Source organism: Quercus lobata, chromosome 7, assembly GCF_001633185.2.
Source record: "Quercus lobata isolate SW786 chromosome 7, ValleyOak3.0 Primary Assembly, whole genome shotgun sequence".
Lineage (NCBI taxonomy): Eukaryota > Viridiplantae > Streptophyta > Magnoliopsida > Fagales > Fagaceae > Quercus > Quercus lobata.
In genome coordinates this window covers 22,121,167-22,135,457 of record NC_044910.1, presented here as the reverse complement: position 1 = coordinate 22,135,457, position 14,291 = coordinate 22,121,167, and the positions used below count along the sequence as shown (strand labels likewise).

General features: G+C 33.9%; 1 protein-coding gene across 2 annotated transcripts; it reads right to left on the bottom strand.

The window, feature by feature from the left end:
* Positions 1-289: 289 nt before the first annotated feature.
* On the bottom strand, positions 290-2,528 carry LOC115952457 (L-type lectin-domain containing receptor kinase IV.1-like). Of its 2 annotated transcripts, none has more exons than XM_031069634.1 (2): positions 1,671-2,528; positions 290-1,595 (listed from the first exon to the last, which is right to left on the bottom strand). In XM_031069634.1, the coding sequence occupies exons 1-2, from the start codon at positions 2,491-2,493 to the stop codon at positions 493-495; spliced, it is 1,926 nt and encodes a 641-aa protein (XP_030925494.1). In that variant the 5' UTR covers positions 2,494-2,528; the 3' UTR covers positions 290-492. The 2 variants fall into 2 exon arrangements, with proteins under 2 accessions (XP_030925494.1, XP_030925495.1); XM_031069635.1 differs by having other exon boundaries at positions 291-518; positions 663-2,528.
* Positions 2,529-14,291: the final 11,763 nt, after the last annotated feature.

Sequence of the window (14,291 nt, the reverse complement as noted above, 5' to 3'; positions counted from 1 at the left end):
TCAATTTAATTTTTGCTAGATTTAGTAAATTAGTGATTTGTTTGTACTACCACGTGTATTGCATGCTAATTGAATTAATTAATTACTTTGACTAATTAATTTGTTAATTCATCATAAGGGGTCAATACATTCTTAGCCTATCAAAAAATACCAAAAATGATAAATTTGTATATTTGTAAAAATAGAAAGATAAAAATTATTTTTAGAAATTTTTTAATATTTTGAAAGAACAAATTATATACAATTAAATTTAGAAAGTAAATTACATATTATATATTATATCACATCTCAAAATAATCATATATTCTCAACCATCGGCTCTGCGATTAGTTGTTATAGAATTAGAGAAAATGTGCTAAGCAGACATGACATATATACTGCATAGCCTTAAAAGGAAACAATATTGTAATTCAGTACAATCATTAAAAAGATCATATTCAAAAAATTTCCCTACTTTCGGTCTGCTTTTGTGGATATTAGTAGCTTTCAGTATCAGCGTCCCCCTGAGAGAAGCGAATCTGCAATGGAAGACGAATAAGAAAACCCCTTGTTCATAGAAGACGGATAGGTCATGAAAAAATCATCGAAACGTTCCCCGTGGGCAAATGTTAAGCCGGTGGAACAAAGACCAAGCGATGATAAGTCTGGAAAAGGAACATCACCTTCTAAGTACTGCACAACTTGGCGCATGCTAGGCCTTGCAGCAGCCTCTGAATGAGAGCACATCAATCCCAATTTCAATACCAACTCTAGTTCTTCTGCTACATAATTTGTACCACAATTTGGATCCCTTGCCTCCATAATTTCGCCTCGGCTTAAATGAGAAAACACCCAATCAACCAAAATCGAATCCTCTGATGGCCCATTTGCCTGTATTGGTCTTCTTCCACAAGCAACCTCGAGCATAAAGGCCCCAAAAGCATACACATCGGTGCTTGTTGTGGCCTTGCCGCTTCGATTATGCTCTGGTGCAAGATACCCAAGAGTTCCAACCACATGGGTAGTTTGTGGATCAGTTCCATGGTCATATAATCTTGCAAGACCAAAGTCTCCTAATCTACCATTCAGTTCACCATCTAGCAAAACATTACTAGCCTTCACGTCTCTGTGAATGACAACTTGATCCCATCCTTCGTGTAGATAAAGCAGCCCGGATGCCACACCTTTTATGACTTGAAATCTTTGGCTCCAACTGAGGGTGACCTGAGGTTGATCAAAGAGGTACTTGTCTAGGCTCCCATTGGACATGTAATCATACACCAAGAGCAGTTCTCCTTTTCTTCGGCAATAGCCCAAGAGTGGTACTAAATTCCTGTGGCGAAGCCGACCTATGCTCACAATTTCAGCCACAAATTCTCTCATTCCTTGCCTTGATTCATGAGAGACCTTCTTCACGGCAATCTCAATTTTAGAGGTAGTTAGTACACCTTTATAAACTCTACCAAATCCACCACTACCCAATAGTTCTTTGTCCCCAAATCCTTTTGTAGCAATATAAAGATCTTTGTATTTGAATCTGTGAGGCCCATAGTCAACCTCCCAGTCTTCTAGCAATTCTGCAAACTTCCTTTTCCTTTTTATGACATAAGTTGCACCTGAAATTGCTATCAAGACTAAACAAACAAGAATCACAGGCAATCCAATTGTCAAAAGTTTAGATCTCTCTTTACCTCGAGGCAGCTTGGGAAGTTGAGAAAGGGCAAGTTCTTGAGCCTTACCATTCATCTTAAAGCTCCAACCCAAAATATAATGGGATATTAGGAGAGAGCCAGTTGCGGAAGAGAACCCAACATACATGGTTTTGTTAATGATAGGTGAAAGATCACGGGACAAAGACAAGAGTGGAAATTTGGGTTTACCAACATCAATTGGAGCTAAAGTTACATTGAGTTGTTTCTTGACACCATCATATTCCACCCAAACTTGCATTGGGTTTCCACTGAAAAGGGTCAAGTTCATAAAGGCACCACCGTCAGCATAATAACCTGCTGAGGTAGATGTTGCGGACTCCAAGCTATTGATGTCCACCCCAACATGGTTATCATTGATATCTTTAAATTCTGGGTTCTGGATTGTATCGAGCTCTACAGCAACGACATGATTGGTAGCATTACCATTGTTGGTCTCATTGAAAAGGCCAAGGTAAGTACTTGGAACAGCTCCTGGGCGCCCTCTAGTTGGAGAAATCACGAAAGCTATCCCATGACCACTTAGAGTTCGATATACGGAAGCAATGGCAAAGACGAAAGTCGTAGAGAAAGAGAAAGCAGTGTCATTCAACGAGTTCTTGAAGCTTATTGGAGTTGTGTAGAAAGCATGACCCTGTTGCTGTTTGGTGTCATTGGTGAGCCTCAAAAGGCCATTTGAAGTGATCATGGCTAAGCCATCTAGGCTTAGGTTGGCCGATGTAAAACCATTGTAGGTGAAGCTGGTATCTTGGGAGAACACTAAGCTTCCCAGGAGAGGCAACAGTATTAGAAGCTTGGGAAACATGGCTAATATTTGCAATTAACTCTCTCTCTCTTTTCACATTTATAGGTTTCATTCTAAGAAATACAGGGTTGGTTTACAAGTGCCACACAACAAAAGTACGGAGACATGGCCCCACAATCGCGGCTGCCATTCGATAAAAACAATGAAAAAAACAAAGACGTGCCCATTTTTGCCCCTCGGCATGTCAATGTCTTTTAGGATGTGTTTTGTTGGAAGTGTGGAAAAATGAAAGGATAGAAAGTTTGTAGAATGATAGAAAATATTTGATTTTTTTTTTTATGGGTGTATAGTTGGAGGGGTGGAAAAGTAGGAGGGTGGAAAACTTTTTTGTTTGGTTGGAGAAAAAAAGAGAAGAATGAAAAATGTAGTTTATATAAATTGACAATTATATCCTTGTTATATAATGTATAAGAAATAAATATATTTACACTCATTAAATAATATAAAAATTAACACAAACACACACACACACACACACATATATATATATATATATATATTACTTTTCTTTATTATTATATATAATTTTAAATTTATGAGCAACAAAAATTGATTATGTAGACTTTATCCATGACCATATGTAGTGGGAAGATATTTTCAAAAAAAAAAATATATATATATATATCTAATGTGGAGTAGTTCACATTGTTGTGTTGTTGTGCTGTGAAGGTGCTAAGAAAGTGATAAGGATAAAGAGGCAAAAGGCTAATCAAGTCACAAGTGTAGTGGGAAAGTGAGAGGGTTAGATGAGTATGATAAAGTGAAAGTATTTGTACAAATTACATCATTCGGTATCTTTTTCTCTCCATTTTCCTCCCAAATTAGGAGGATAAAAAAATGTGGATCCGAAGATATTATTTTCCTCCTCATTTCCTATCTCTCTTATTTTTTCTCCTAAATCAAACGATAAAAAAATACCATTTTTTATCATATTTTCTTCTCTCTATTTTTCATTTTCCCTCCACCAAACATACCTTTAGATTTTGGGTCGTGGTCTTGGTGAGCAGGTAAAAAACAATTGATCTTTTTATAAAAAGTGTAGAAAGCATTAATCCTGTACTCCTTGCAGCAGCCTTACAAAGCCAATTCAGCCTTGCCTTATTGCTATCCATATTCCAGTCCACACGTTTTTTTTTTTTTTTTTTTTTTTTTTTTCTAAAAAGTGATTGGTATAGAAATTAAAACTTTCGTGTAATTTGCAATCTTGTCAATTGGCACCTCATTGATTTTAAGAGGCCTCGATGGCAGTAGAAATTATTGTGTTAGGTAGCTATTGAGACTTAAATGATTTTAACATTTGAGAGGCCAATTGGGACCTCATTGATTTTAAGAGGCCTCGGCGGCAGTAGAATTTTTTTTTTTTTTTTTTGCTAAACAGTAGAAATTATATATTGTGTTAGGTAGCTATTGAGACTTTAATGATTTTAACTTTTGAGAGGTCTTTATAACAAGAAAGATCCCTCGTCGTAGCATCCATACCGTGTAGCCATATATTTAACAATTTGATACCACAAAAAATAATTTTATCTATTTTATTAATTTATTTGGTCAAAACACTTAATATAAGTAATTTTATTTTAACTTTTAATATAATTAAATAATATAAACAACACAATAAAATAATATATCTATTATAATAAACAATAGCCGCCGCCGCCACCACCAATCTAATAAAATAATATAACTTCTAATAATTTTTTTTTTTTTACTTTCTTAGCTACAATGCATAGCCATCTCAGAAGCCAAATTTTATGGTTTTCCCTTCACCATTATAGCATACTTTTTAGTATTAGAAGTGTTAAAAATATTAATATGATTTTTTAGAATCACCAATACTAATGCTCTCACAAGGATGTGATGGGTCTTAGTGTGGGATCCATGGATGAAGCTTACCCTCTATGCAAAGAGAGAAAAGCCTACCCAAAGACCTTCTAATTTTAGAACTCTATTAATCTTTTCAATGGCCTAGTCATACAAATTGAGAAAAGTTGCAACAATTGGTATAGATGATTGAGATATAAAATTGCAAAAAATAATTTTAAATCTTATTAACCATTGAATATAAAAAAGAAAAAAGAAAAAGAAAGTAAAAGTGAAAAAGTAAAAAAACGTAGTAAAAAAATTGTGAGATAGTGAGAGTGAATTACACGGTGAAATTGCTATAAGTAATTACACCGAATCTCAATCCTAGTTATACCTCAATTGATCCAAGATTAGTTTAATAGGCCATAATGGTAGGTAGATCCAAAAAGGTTTTTTATTCTCTCAGATCATTTTTTTTCGTATTTGATATTTTACATTCACACTTTTTTTCTTTTCTTTTCTTTTTTATTTTTCTTTTTTGTGTGTGTGTGTGTTAAAATGTGAATATATGTTTTTAGAATAATGTGGGCATTGTTTACCTGTAAAATAGAGGATGTATAGTAGCATATAAAATGATATTTTCCGTAATAAAAGATGAGGGATGGTTCATGGTTGTAAGAAAATAATAATAAGAAGAAAAGAAAGGTAGCCTTGGTGCAAGGGCAACGTAAAACGTGTACTCATTTTCTTGTAGTTTTTTAATTCTCTATTCCACTTTCTTCCGTATCCATCTATTTATATTGACCAATAAAAGAAACATATTTACCCTATATTGAAAGGGAAGTGATTTTTTAATTAAATAAATATATTCAGATAGATAAGGTTGACTACGGAGATTTTAGAAAGACATATGAGAAGAAAAAGGAAGTGCTTCTATATTACTGCTGTGCTCTCTCCTATGTAGTTAATGGTATCAGAGCCATGGATGGTAGAGATATGAGGTTTATTTCTTTGCAATTCAGAAGTTACTCGGAATTTTATTACTGCATAGCCACTACTTGCTCCTTGTTAGCGTTGGTCAACCTAAAGACTCGTTGGCAAACCATAGTTTCGCGTTAGTCAGCCCCTTTGTTGTTAGACGACGGACAGGCGTTGTTTGGGTGGTCCAGCATTGGAGTTTCCCGAGGAGGTGGTCCCGATAGCAAGGATACCTGTGGTTAGTAATAGTTCCGCCAGTAATCATTAATTGCTTAGAAAGAGAATAAATACATTTATCAGCTCATCATCTGTTTGCTTGTTCACACTTAGGTTAGGCACACACTAATTTGAAACATGGACTATGATGATATAGATTATGATGAAAGTTATAGCATGAAAGATATAGATTATAATTGGTCAAATAGTGATATGGATTATGAAACAAATTTTGATTATGACAGTGATATGGATGATTATAAATATAATAGTAACACAAATAATTGGAGTACTTTAACAGGAGATAAAATTAACCGACAGACTAGTAAACACAATAATAGTTTTTTAGACATAATTAATAGAAAGTTAGAATCTTTAGAAAATATTGACAGATCCGCTATATATACTAAAGTTGAAGAGAAAAGTGATAGTTTTTTGGACCTCTATAAAAGAATGAAAGCTTTAAATTCACCTTTAGAAAAAGAAAAAGAATTTGAACCCCATCATAGATCACCTTTAACAAAAACTACGACAGATAATTGGTATATAAATAATAAATAAGAAGAGATAGATAAGAACTTACAGACATTAAAAGCAACTGACAGAAGAGTTGACGAAGAAACTGGCCCAATTAAGGAAAGAGTAACACGTATAGAAGATAAAAGAAAAGATCTCATAAAAGATAGAAGTACTATAGAAAGCATCAGAGATATAATAAATGAAGACAAAGAAAGAGGTAAGATAAGGAAAGGCATAGTAAAAGAAATGATAGAAAACATAGAAAGACAAAAGAGCCTAATAAAGACAAACAATGAAGAAAGAGTAAAAGAAATGTTAAAGAAAGAAAATAGTACTCTTGAAGAATCTCTACGTAAGAAGCTAAAAGAAGAGATAGAACAAGAAAGGATTACAAAAGTCTTTCTGAGGGTGAGGGAGAGCTATCTTAGACCTTGGAAATGGACCTTAGAAATTTGGACCTAAAGATTGGACCTTAAAATTGTGACCCGTCTTCTGTCTTCGGAGGCTATCTTTTTATAAATAGAGTGAATCATGGTGAGTCTTCAAAAGTAACCTGAGTTAAGTAAAATGAACCCAAGTTAATCTGTCAGTAGAATCTTTTAGAATTCTCAACAGTAAAAGTTTTGCTATTTATGAATTGTATTATCTAGGATTCTGTCAGGGAACGCATGCTGGTGAATAGTAGTGACTTAAAATTTATCTGTATTTGTCTGGACTGTAATGGATCTGTCTAGAAGTTATTCATGCATGTTGGTGAATAGTGATCTGTCTCCAATGGATAGTGATCTGTCGCTAATGAATAGTGATCTGTCGCTGTTGTCTGTTCGGGTGAGCATTTTGTCTATCTGTGCATTCTGTCTATCTGTCTATCAATCTATATCCGAGTAGTTTTCATAATCTAGCAGATCAGAGTTGTCCTTATACTACTCATGCTCGTGTAGCACTCCATAATCATTACATAGAACACAGAATGAAATAAGAAGGAAAATAGGAACATGATCCTTAGCTGTCATCAATCTGGGATCCTTAACAATCCTTCTTTTCCCAATAAGCCTTCTTGCTGAAGGTCTTGGACCATACACAGCTATCCTGTTGGTGTAGCCATATAAATGGAAACCTCTATCTAATTCTTTCTGTACTTCATAAATCTTGTTACACATGAAATTAGACCATTCTTGAGCCAGAGCACCTGGATCATCAAGTGATAAATAAGTATCTCCTGTATACCAATTATATTCAGGGATACAACCCCAATCATGGATAAGGACTAAAATGTGTGCTCGCTGAGCTTCCATATAATAGCTAGTGTTCCAAACTAGAAGAGTACTCCAGATTTTCATCTTCATATAATTAAGTCCTCCAATCTATGCTGCTGCTTCTTGGATGACTTTGGGGAATAAACTAATCTGAGTTGCAGAAGTTCTAATTAATTTGCTAATAAACCCTGCTTCTAGCATTTCAAATAACCATAAAGGATCACAAATTACTGGATCCTCTGTCTCTGTGTTGATAAGTAATCTCGGGTAGGGATGTTCTTTCATAAACTCTGTCTGAATTTCCAAAGCTCTCATACCATGTAGCCTTATGAGATAACCATATATCACCTGTCATGTCTTCTGTTCTGATAAATGCTGTAGAGACTAATACTTTAAAAAGATACATCCATATATCATTAGAACTTGTTATAGTTTTATGAGTTAATATATTCTGTTGGATTTCAGGCAGTAAGGTACTAATAGCAAGTCTCGTTTTTTGCTGAATCTTAGGGTGGAGTTTTGAAAAGCTTGTTCTCATAAGATAGCTTTTTAGAGACTATAGTTCTGTCTTTGTGGAGCTTGAATCTCCATCCTCCTTGCTAGGGAGTTGACAACCGAGTACTTCAATAAATGCCCCGGTGCTAACAAGATGTAATTCCAAAGCCTGAAGGGTCACTTGGAATAAGGGTTTCTGTCTGAGGGTGAAGGCTACCTGTAAATTATCAAGAAGTAGTTTAATATGAAAAGGAATGTCAGTAAATTCTCCATCCTAAAACATGAGATCAATGTGGAGCACTTTTTGCAGAATTACATTTTTTTCACCACATGAATACATTGCCTCTGTTAGCAACGTATCCTGAAGGGATATTGTCTCTAACGAGACGCCTTCATGCATATCCGAAATTTTTACTGAAGGTTTTCAGATACCTCTGGGTTGCACCGCTGGTGCCTTGCCCTTGTCTTTTTGAGAGGATCTTTTATTCATAGTAGTCTGCAAATGGGTTTTGGGAAAAGGATTACGTCTTGAAAAATGATTTTGAAAATAAATATTTTCTTGCAAAGCTTCTTTTTTGTCAATATCCTTTTGTAAAGTCTTTTCAAAATGTTTTATAAGAAAAGCATTTATAAAGCAAACTTTTCTTTGTACACTTTTGTGTTCTTGCTAAGTAGCAATGGTATTAGAGTAGTCACGATGAAGTCTGTCAAAGTAAGTGAGATTCAAAATATTTCGAAAATCTAGTATGATTCTATCCATATATGTACTACTATATATCTCATCTTGTGAGAATATGTGAAATAAAGTTTCTTCATAAAGTCTTTTATTAATAGGAAAATCTATCAGGGGGTTATAATTAATTTTGTTTGTTGGGAAATTAAATTTGTCATTATTCAAGAAATTACCACAATTAATGTTTTCTGTAATGATCAATAAAGGAGTGTCTGTCAAAGATTCTTTTATTAAAATATCTATTATATGAATGTTTAAAGATACTATAAAAGGTGTAAATATGTCATTTATTATAATTTTGTTTGGTACTTCTATCATACTGTCAGTCCATATACTGTTAGTCCATGCATATTGATTACAAAAGATTGTATCCATATTTCTATCTTTCATGCCTTTTCTACTAAGTTCTTCTGTAGATTGGACTTTATGTTGGTACTTATGCAAAAAAGCAATAGGAGAATAAGAACATATCTCTGTCTCTTTGTCTTGTTTAACTTTCTTTTTGTCATTTTCTGTGAATTGATCAACAAGTAATATTTCTGTCTTTAAAGATGACAAACTTCTTTCAGCCCTATAGATTCCTCTTTCGTTGATATCTGTTAAAATAGTAACCTTTTTGGAAGATTATTTTTCTTTCAAGACAGGTGGTACAATGAATCTAAAGAATATATCTTTTCCTAACACATTAGTTTTAATTCTTTAATTTGTCACTAAAAAGGGATAAAATAAAGCCATAAAAGGAGTTCCTAAAATAATTTTAGAAGGAAGGTCTTTGATTAAAACAAAGGTTGTTTCAAAATATATTCCATCATGGCATATATGAACATTAGGTATTATGTAATTAATTATGAGGTTTTCACCATTAGCCTGAGTTAATCTTTCAGATGATTTTTCATAATACTTTAAGGGTATTAATCCTTCTTGTAACAATTCATGTCAACACCTGAGTCTATTAAAGCAATTTCTGTCAAAGAAAACTCTTTATTAATCACTAAAGTAATTTTTGTATGTCATTTTTGGAAAATTACTCTGTCAATTAGACTTAAGAAATTTTGTCTATTGTCATCATCATCATCATATTTTCTGTCTGTGGGATAAAGTGAAGGCATTTGCACAAATTACATCATTCGGTATCTTTTTCTCTCCATTTTCCTCCCAAATTAGGAGGATAAAAAAATGTGGATTCGGAGGGATTATTTTCCTCCTCATTTCCTGTCTCTGTTATTTTTTCTCCTAAATCAAACGATAAAAAATACCATTTTTTATCATATTTTCCTCTCTCTATTTTTCATTTCCCCTCTTTATTTTTCATTTCCCCTCATCCAAACATACCTTTAGATTTTGGGTAGGAATGGCAACGGATTGGGTTCGGGCCAGGTTTTTGCATACCCGGACCCGACCCACGGGCCAAGACCCGCGGCCCGAACCCGATCCGTTTACTAAACGGATTTTTTTTTTCCGAAGCCCGAACCCGCCCCCGCCGGGCTCCGTGGGCCCCGTTAAGCCCAACCAGAAAGGAAGCTTTTTTTGAAACAAGCCCTAAACTCAACATCAAACCCACGGCCAAACAATCAATCCCGAAAATCCCTTCTTTTCAAATCTCCACAGCAACACCCAAATATTAAAAATAATAATAAAAATCCCATTTTCAATCCTCAAACCCATAAATAACCAAACCAATGGAGGAGATTTCGGATCAAACAAAAAATAAATATAAAGAAGAAGATAAAAATAGAAATAGAGGGAAGAGTGTCTTGGCCTTGAGTTGGAGATCAGAGAGAGAGAGCTTGAGGTCTTCGGCCTTGGGCTTTAGATCTAGAGATAGAGGGAAGAGTGTTTAGGTTCAGCCATGGAGGCTTAACTTAATCTCTCTCTCACGTTCTCAATCCAGAAAAAATTAATCTCTCTCTCACATACCATGGCCGGTCTCACTTCAAGGTCCTTCCTGTCGTCATTCACCACCACTATCGCAGCTGTGATTTTTTTATTCTCGAGATCTCAGTCTCTCTCTCTCTCTGATTTCCCTCTTTCTCATGGTGTAGTCTCAAATCGCATGTTTTTGGGTAAAGATTTGTTGGAAAATTTGTTGGCTTTTGGGTTTGCTAGAAAGGCAGAAGTTGGGTTTTGATATCTGAGAAGCTAAAAAACACAGAAGCTGAAAATTTTGTTGGGTTTTGATATTTGAGAAGTTGGGTTTTAGGGATTTTGTTGAGAGATTGGAGTGGAAGAAAGTTGATTTGAAAGAAAATGTCCATGGCAGTGGGTATCTGTTTTGGGTTAGATTTGGGTATGGGTATTTGATATTTGAGAAGTTTGTGGGTTTTTTTGGTGTTGCTTTGACTGGGTTTTTTTCTGCCTATTTGGCTTCAAACTTGCTGTAAATTTCAGTTGATGGGGGCTGAGCTGAAATGAGGGAGAGGGAGTGTCGGACTGAGGCAGGGAGGCTGCTGAGTTCAGTTGCTGTGGAAGGGAAATGAGGAATTAGGGTTAGATTATAGGTATATATATACATAGGGTATTTTTGTAATTTCAGATACCGGGTTTTTATCCGGGCCGAGTCTCGGGTCAGGTCTCAAGTTTTTTTATAAAACCCAGACCCGACCCAAACCCGCTTCGGGTTTTTTTTTTTAAACCCATACCCAAACCTATTCTTAATCAGACTGGGTAAAATCCAGCCCATTAAGATCGGGCCGGACTTAATACCCGCGGGTCAGGCAAAAATTACCATCCCTAATTTTGGGTCGTGGTCTTGGTGAGCAGGTAAAAAACAATTGATCTTTCACCTAAAAAGAGTAGAAAGCATTAATCCTGTACTCCTTGCAGCAGCCTTACAAAGCCAATTCAGCCTTGCATTATTGCTATCCATATTCCAGTCCACACGTTTAAAAAAAAAAAAAGGTGATTGGTATAGAAATTAAAACTTTCGTGTAATTTGCAATCTTGTCAATTGGCACCTCATTGATTTTAAGAGGCCTCGGTGGCAGTAGAAATTATTGTGTTAGGTAGCTATTGAGACTTAGGGTGTGTTTGGATTAAACTTATTGTTGCTGAAACTGAAAACTGAAAACTGAAAACACTGTAGCAAAATAATTTTTAAATGTGTAAATAGTACCGTGGGATCCATTTTTAATATTTTTTAATGAATAAAGTGGTTGTGGGTCCCATAAACAGTACTGCTACAGTACCGCTATAGTGCCGCTACAGTGCCGCTACAGTGCCGTTTGTCCCCTGGTTCTGCAAAACGCGTGAAATGTAAAAGGAAAAAAAAAAAAAAAAAAAAAAAAAAAAAAAAAAAAAAGAGTGAAACGCAGCAACGAAAACGCAGCAAAGAAAACGCCCTACCCAAACGAGCACTTAAATGATTTTAACTTTTGAGAGGTCAATTGGGACCTCATTGATTTTAAGAGGCCTCGGCGGCAGTAGAAATTTTTTTTTTGCTAAACAGTAGAAATTATTGTGTTAGGTAGCTATTGAGACTTTAATGACTTTAACTTTTGAAAGGTCTTTATAACAGGAAAGATCCCTCGTCTTAGCATCCATACCGTGTAGCCATATATTTAACCATTTGACATCACACAAAGTAATTTTACTTATTTTATTAATTTATTTGGCCAAAACACCAAATATAAGTAATTTTATTTTAGCTTTTAATATAATTAAATAATATAAATAACATAATAAAATAATATATCTACTATAATAAATAATAGCCACCACCACCACCAATCTAATAAAATAATATAACTTTTAATAATTTTTTTTTTTTACCTTCTTAGCTACAATGCAGAGACATCTCAGAAGCCAAATTTTATGGTTTTCCCTTCACCTTAATAGCATACTTTTTAGTATTAAAAGTGTTAAAAATAGTAATATGATTTTTTAGAATCACCAATATTAATGCTCTCACAAGAGAGAGAAGGTCTTGTCTTGATGCGATGGGTCTTAATGTGGGATCCATGGATGAGGCTTACCCTCTATGCAAAGAGGGAAAAGCCTACCCGAAAGACCTTCTAATTTTAGAACTCTATTAATCTTTTCAACGGCCTAGTCATACAAATTGAGATAAGTTGCAACAATTGGTATAGATGATTGAGATTTAAAGTTGCAAAAAATAATTTTAAATCTTATTAACCATTGAATATAAAAAAGAAAAAAGAAAAAGAAAGTAAAAGTGAAAAAGTAAAAAACGTAATAAAAAAATTGTGAGATAATGAGAGTGAATTACACGGTGAAATTGCTATTACTTATACCGGATCTCAATCCTAGTTATACCTCAATTAATCCAAGATTAGTTTAATAGGCCATAATGGTAGGTAGATCCAAAAAGGTTTTTTATTCTCTCAGATAATTTTTTTTTTTTCGTATTTGTTATTTTACATTCACTCTTTTTTTTTTCTTTTTTTTGTGTGTGTGTGTGTTAAAATGTGAATATATGTTTTTAGAATAATGTGGGCATTGTTTACCTGTAAAATAGAGGATGTATAGTAGTATATAAAATGATATTTTCTGTAATAAGAGATGAGGGATGGTTCATGGTTGTAAGAAAATAATAATAATAATAAGAAAAGAAAGGTAGCCTTGGTGCAAGGGCAACGTAAAACGTGTACTTATTTTGTTGTAATTTTTTAATTCTCTATTCCACTTTCTTCCGTATCCATCTATTTATATTGACCAATAAAAGAAATATATTTACCCTATATTGAAAGGGAAGTGATTTTTTAATTAAATAAATATATTCAGATAGATAAGGTTGACTACGGAGATTTTAGAAAGACATATGAGAAGAAAAAGGAATCGAAGAATTGGAGAAAGAGATAGATTGCATAGAAATTAAAAAGAATATTTTAGGATTGTGATTAAACAACAATCGCTTTCACCCAATATTTCCCTTATATTTTAAAAACAACGTGAATTTATGTTTGATTTATTTATAAATAAAAAAGAAGAAGTGAATTTATGTTTGAACATCTGTAGTTTCGAATTTTGGATGTTCCAATAATCTATATCTATATTTATATCTATATCTATAATATATATATATATATATATATTATTGTTAAAGATTTAGCTAGAAAACCAGTTGAGTTAAAGAAGATTTGAAATCAAGTACTTGCAGAGCGTTACGAATTTACGACTATAGTTCAAGGTAGAGACAAATGCTACATGCGGTGCCGATCAGTCGTTCCGTGAAGCTCTTGGTAGTTAAGATGAGAAGCCAACCTGGATTAGATTGGTTTTTCTAATTGAAGTGGTACGTTTTAGATTTTTCAAGGATTACTCTGCTGCATTGAAGGTGGTACATTTTTCACCACAAAAAAAAAAAAAAATAAATAAAAAAGGTGGTACGTTTTAGTAGGTATATTCCTATACTGGATTCTATGCCAATACCGTTCATTATGAAATTGACTACTTGGCTCAACCCAAGGACATGGAAATTGACTACTCCTATTGCTTGAACCCCAATTCAAAACTTGCAATGATTTTGAAGAAATTTTAAGTTGTGTTTGACATTTACTCCTAAATCTTCCTAGGTAAGCAATTATCATATACTAGTTGATATTCTACGCAATGTGAGAAGCATTTCAAAAAAATTTTGAAAAAAATTATCTTATGGCCTATAAAGGTCATCATACTATTATTGTTAGTCATGGTTTTTACGTCAATGTTTAATCAAATTTTGTTAAAACTCAAAATTATGAAAATTTTCTATTGAGCACAGTTAGTCTGAAATCTGCCAAATTCAAATCTAGCAACACTATTTATTATTTTTTTAAGTTTCCCAAACTAAAATGAACATG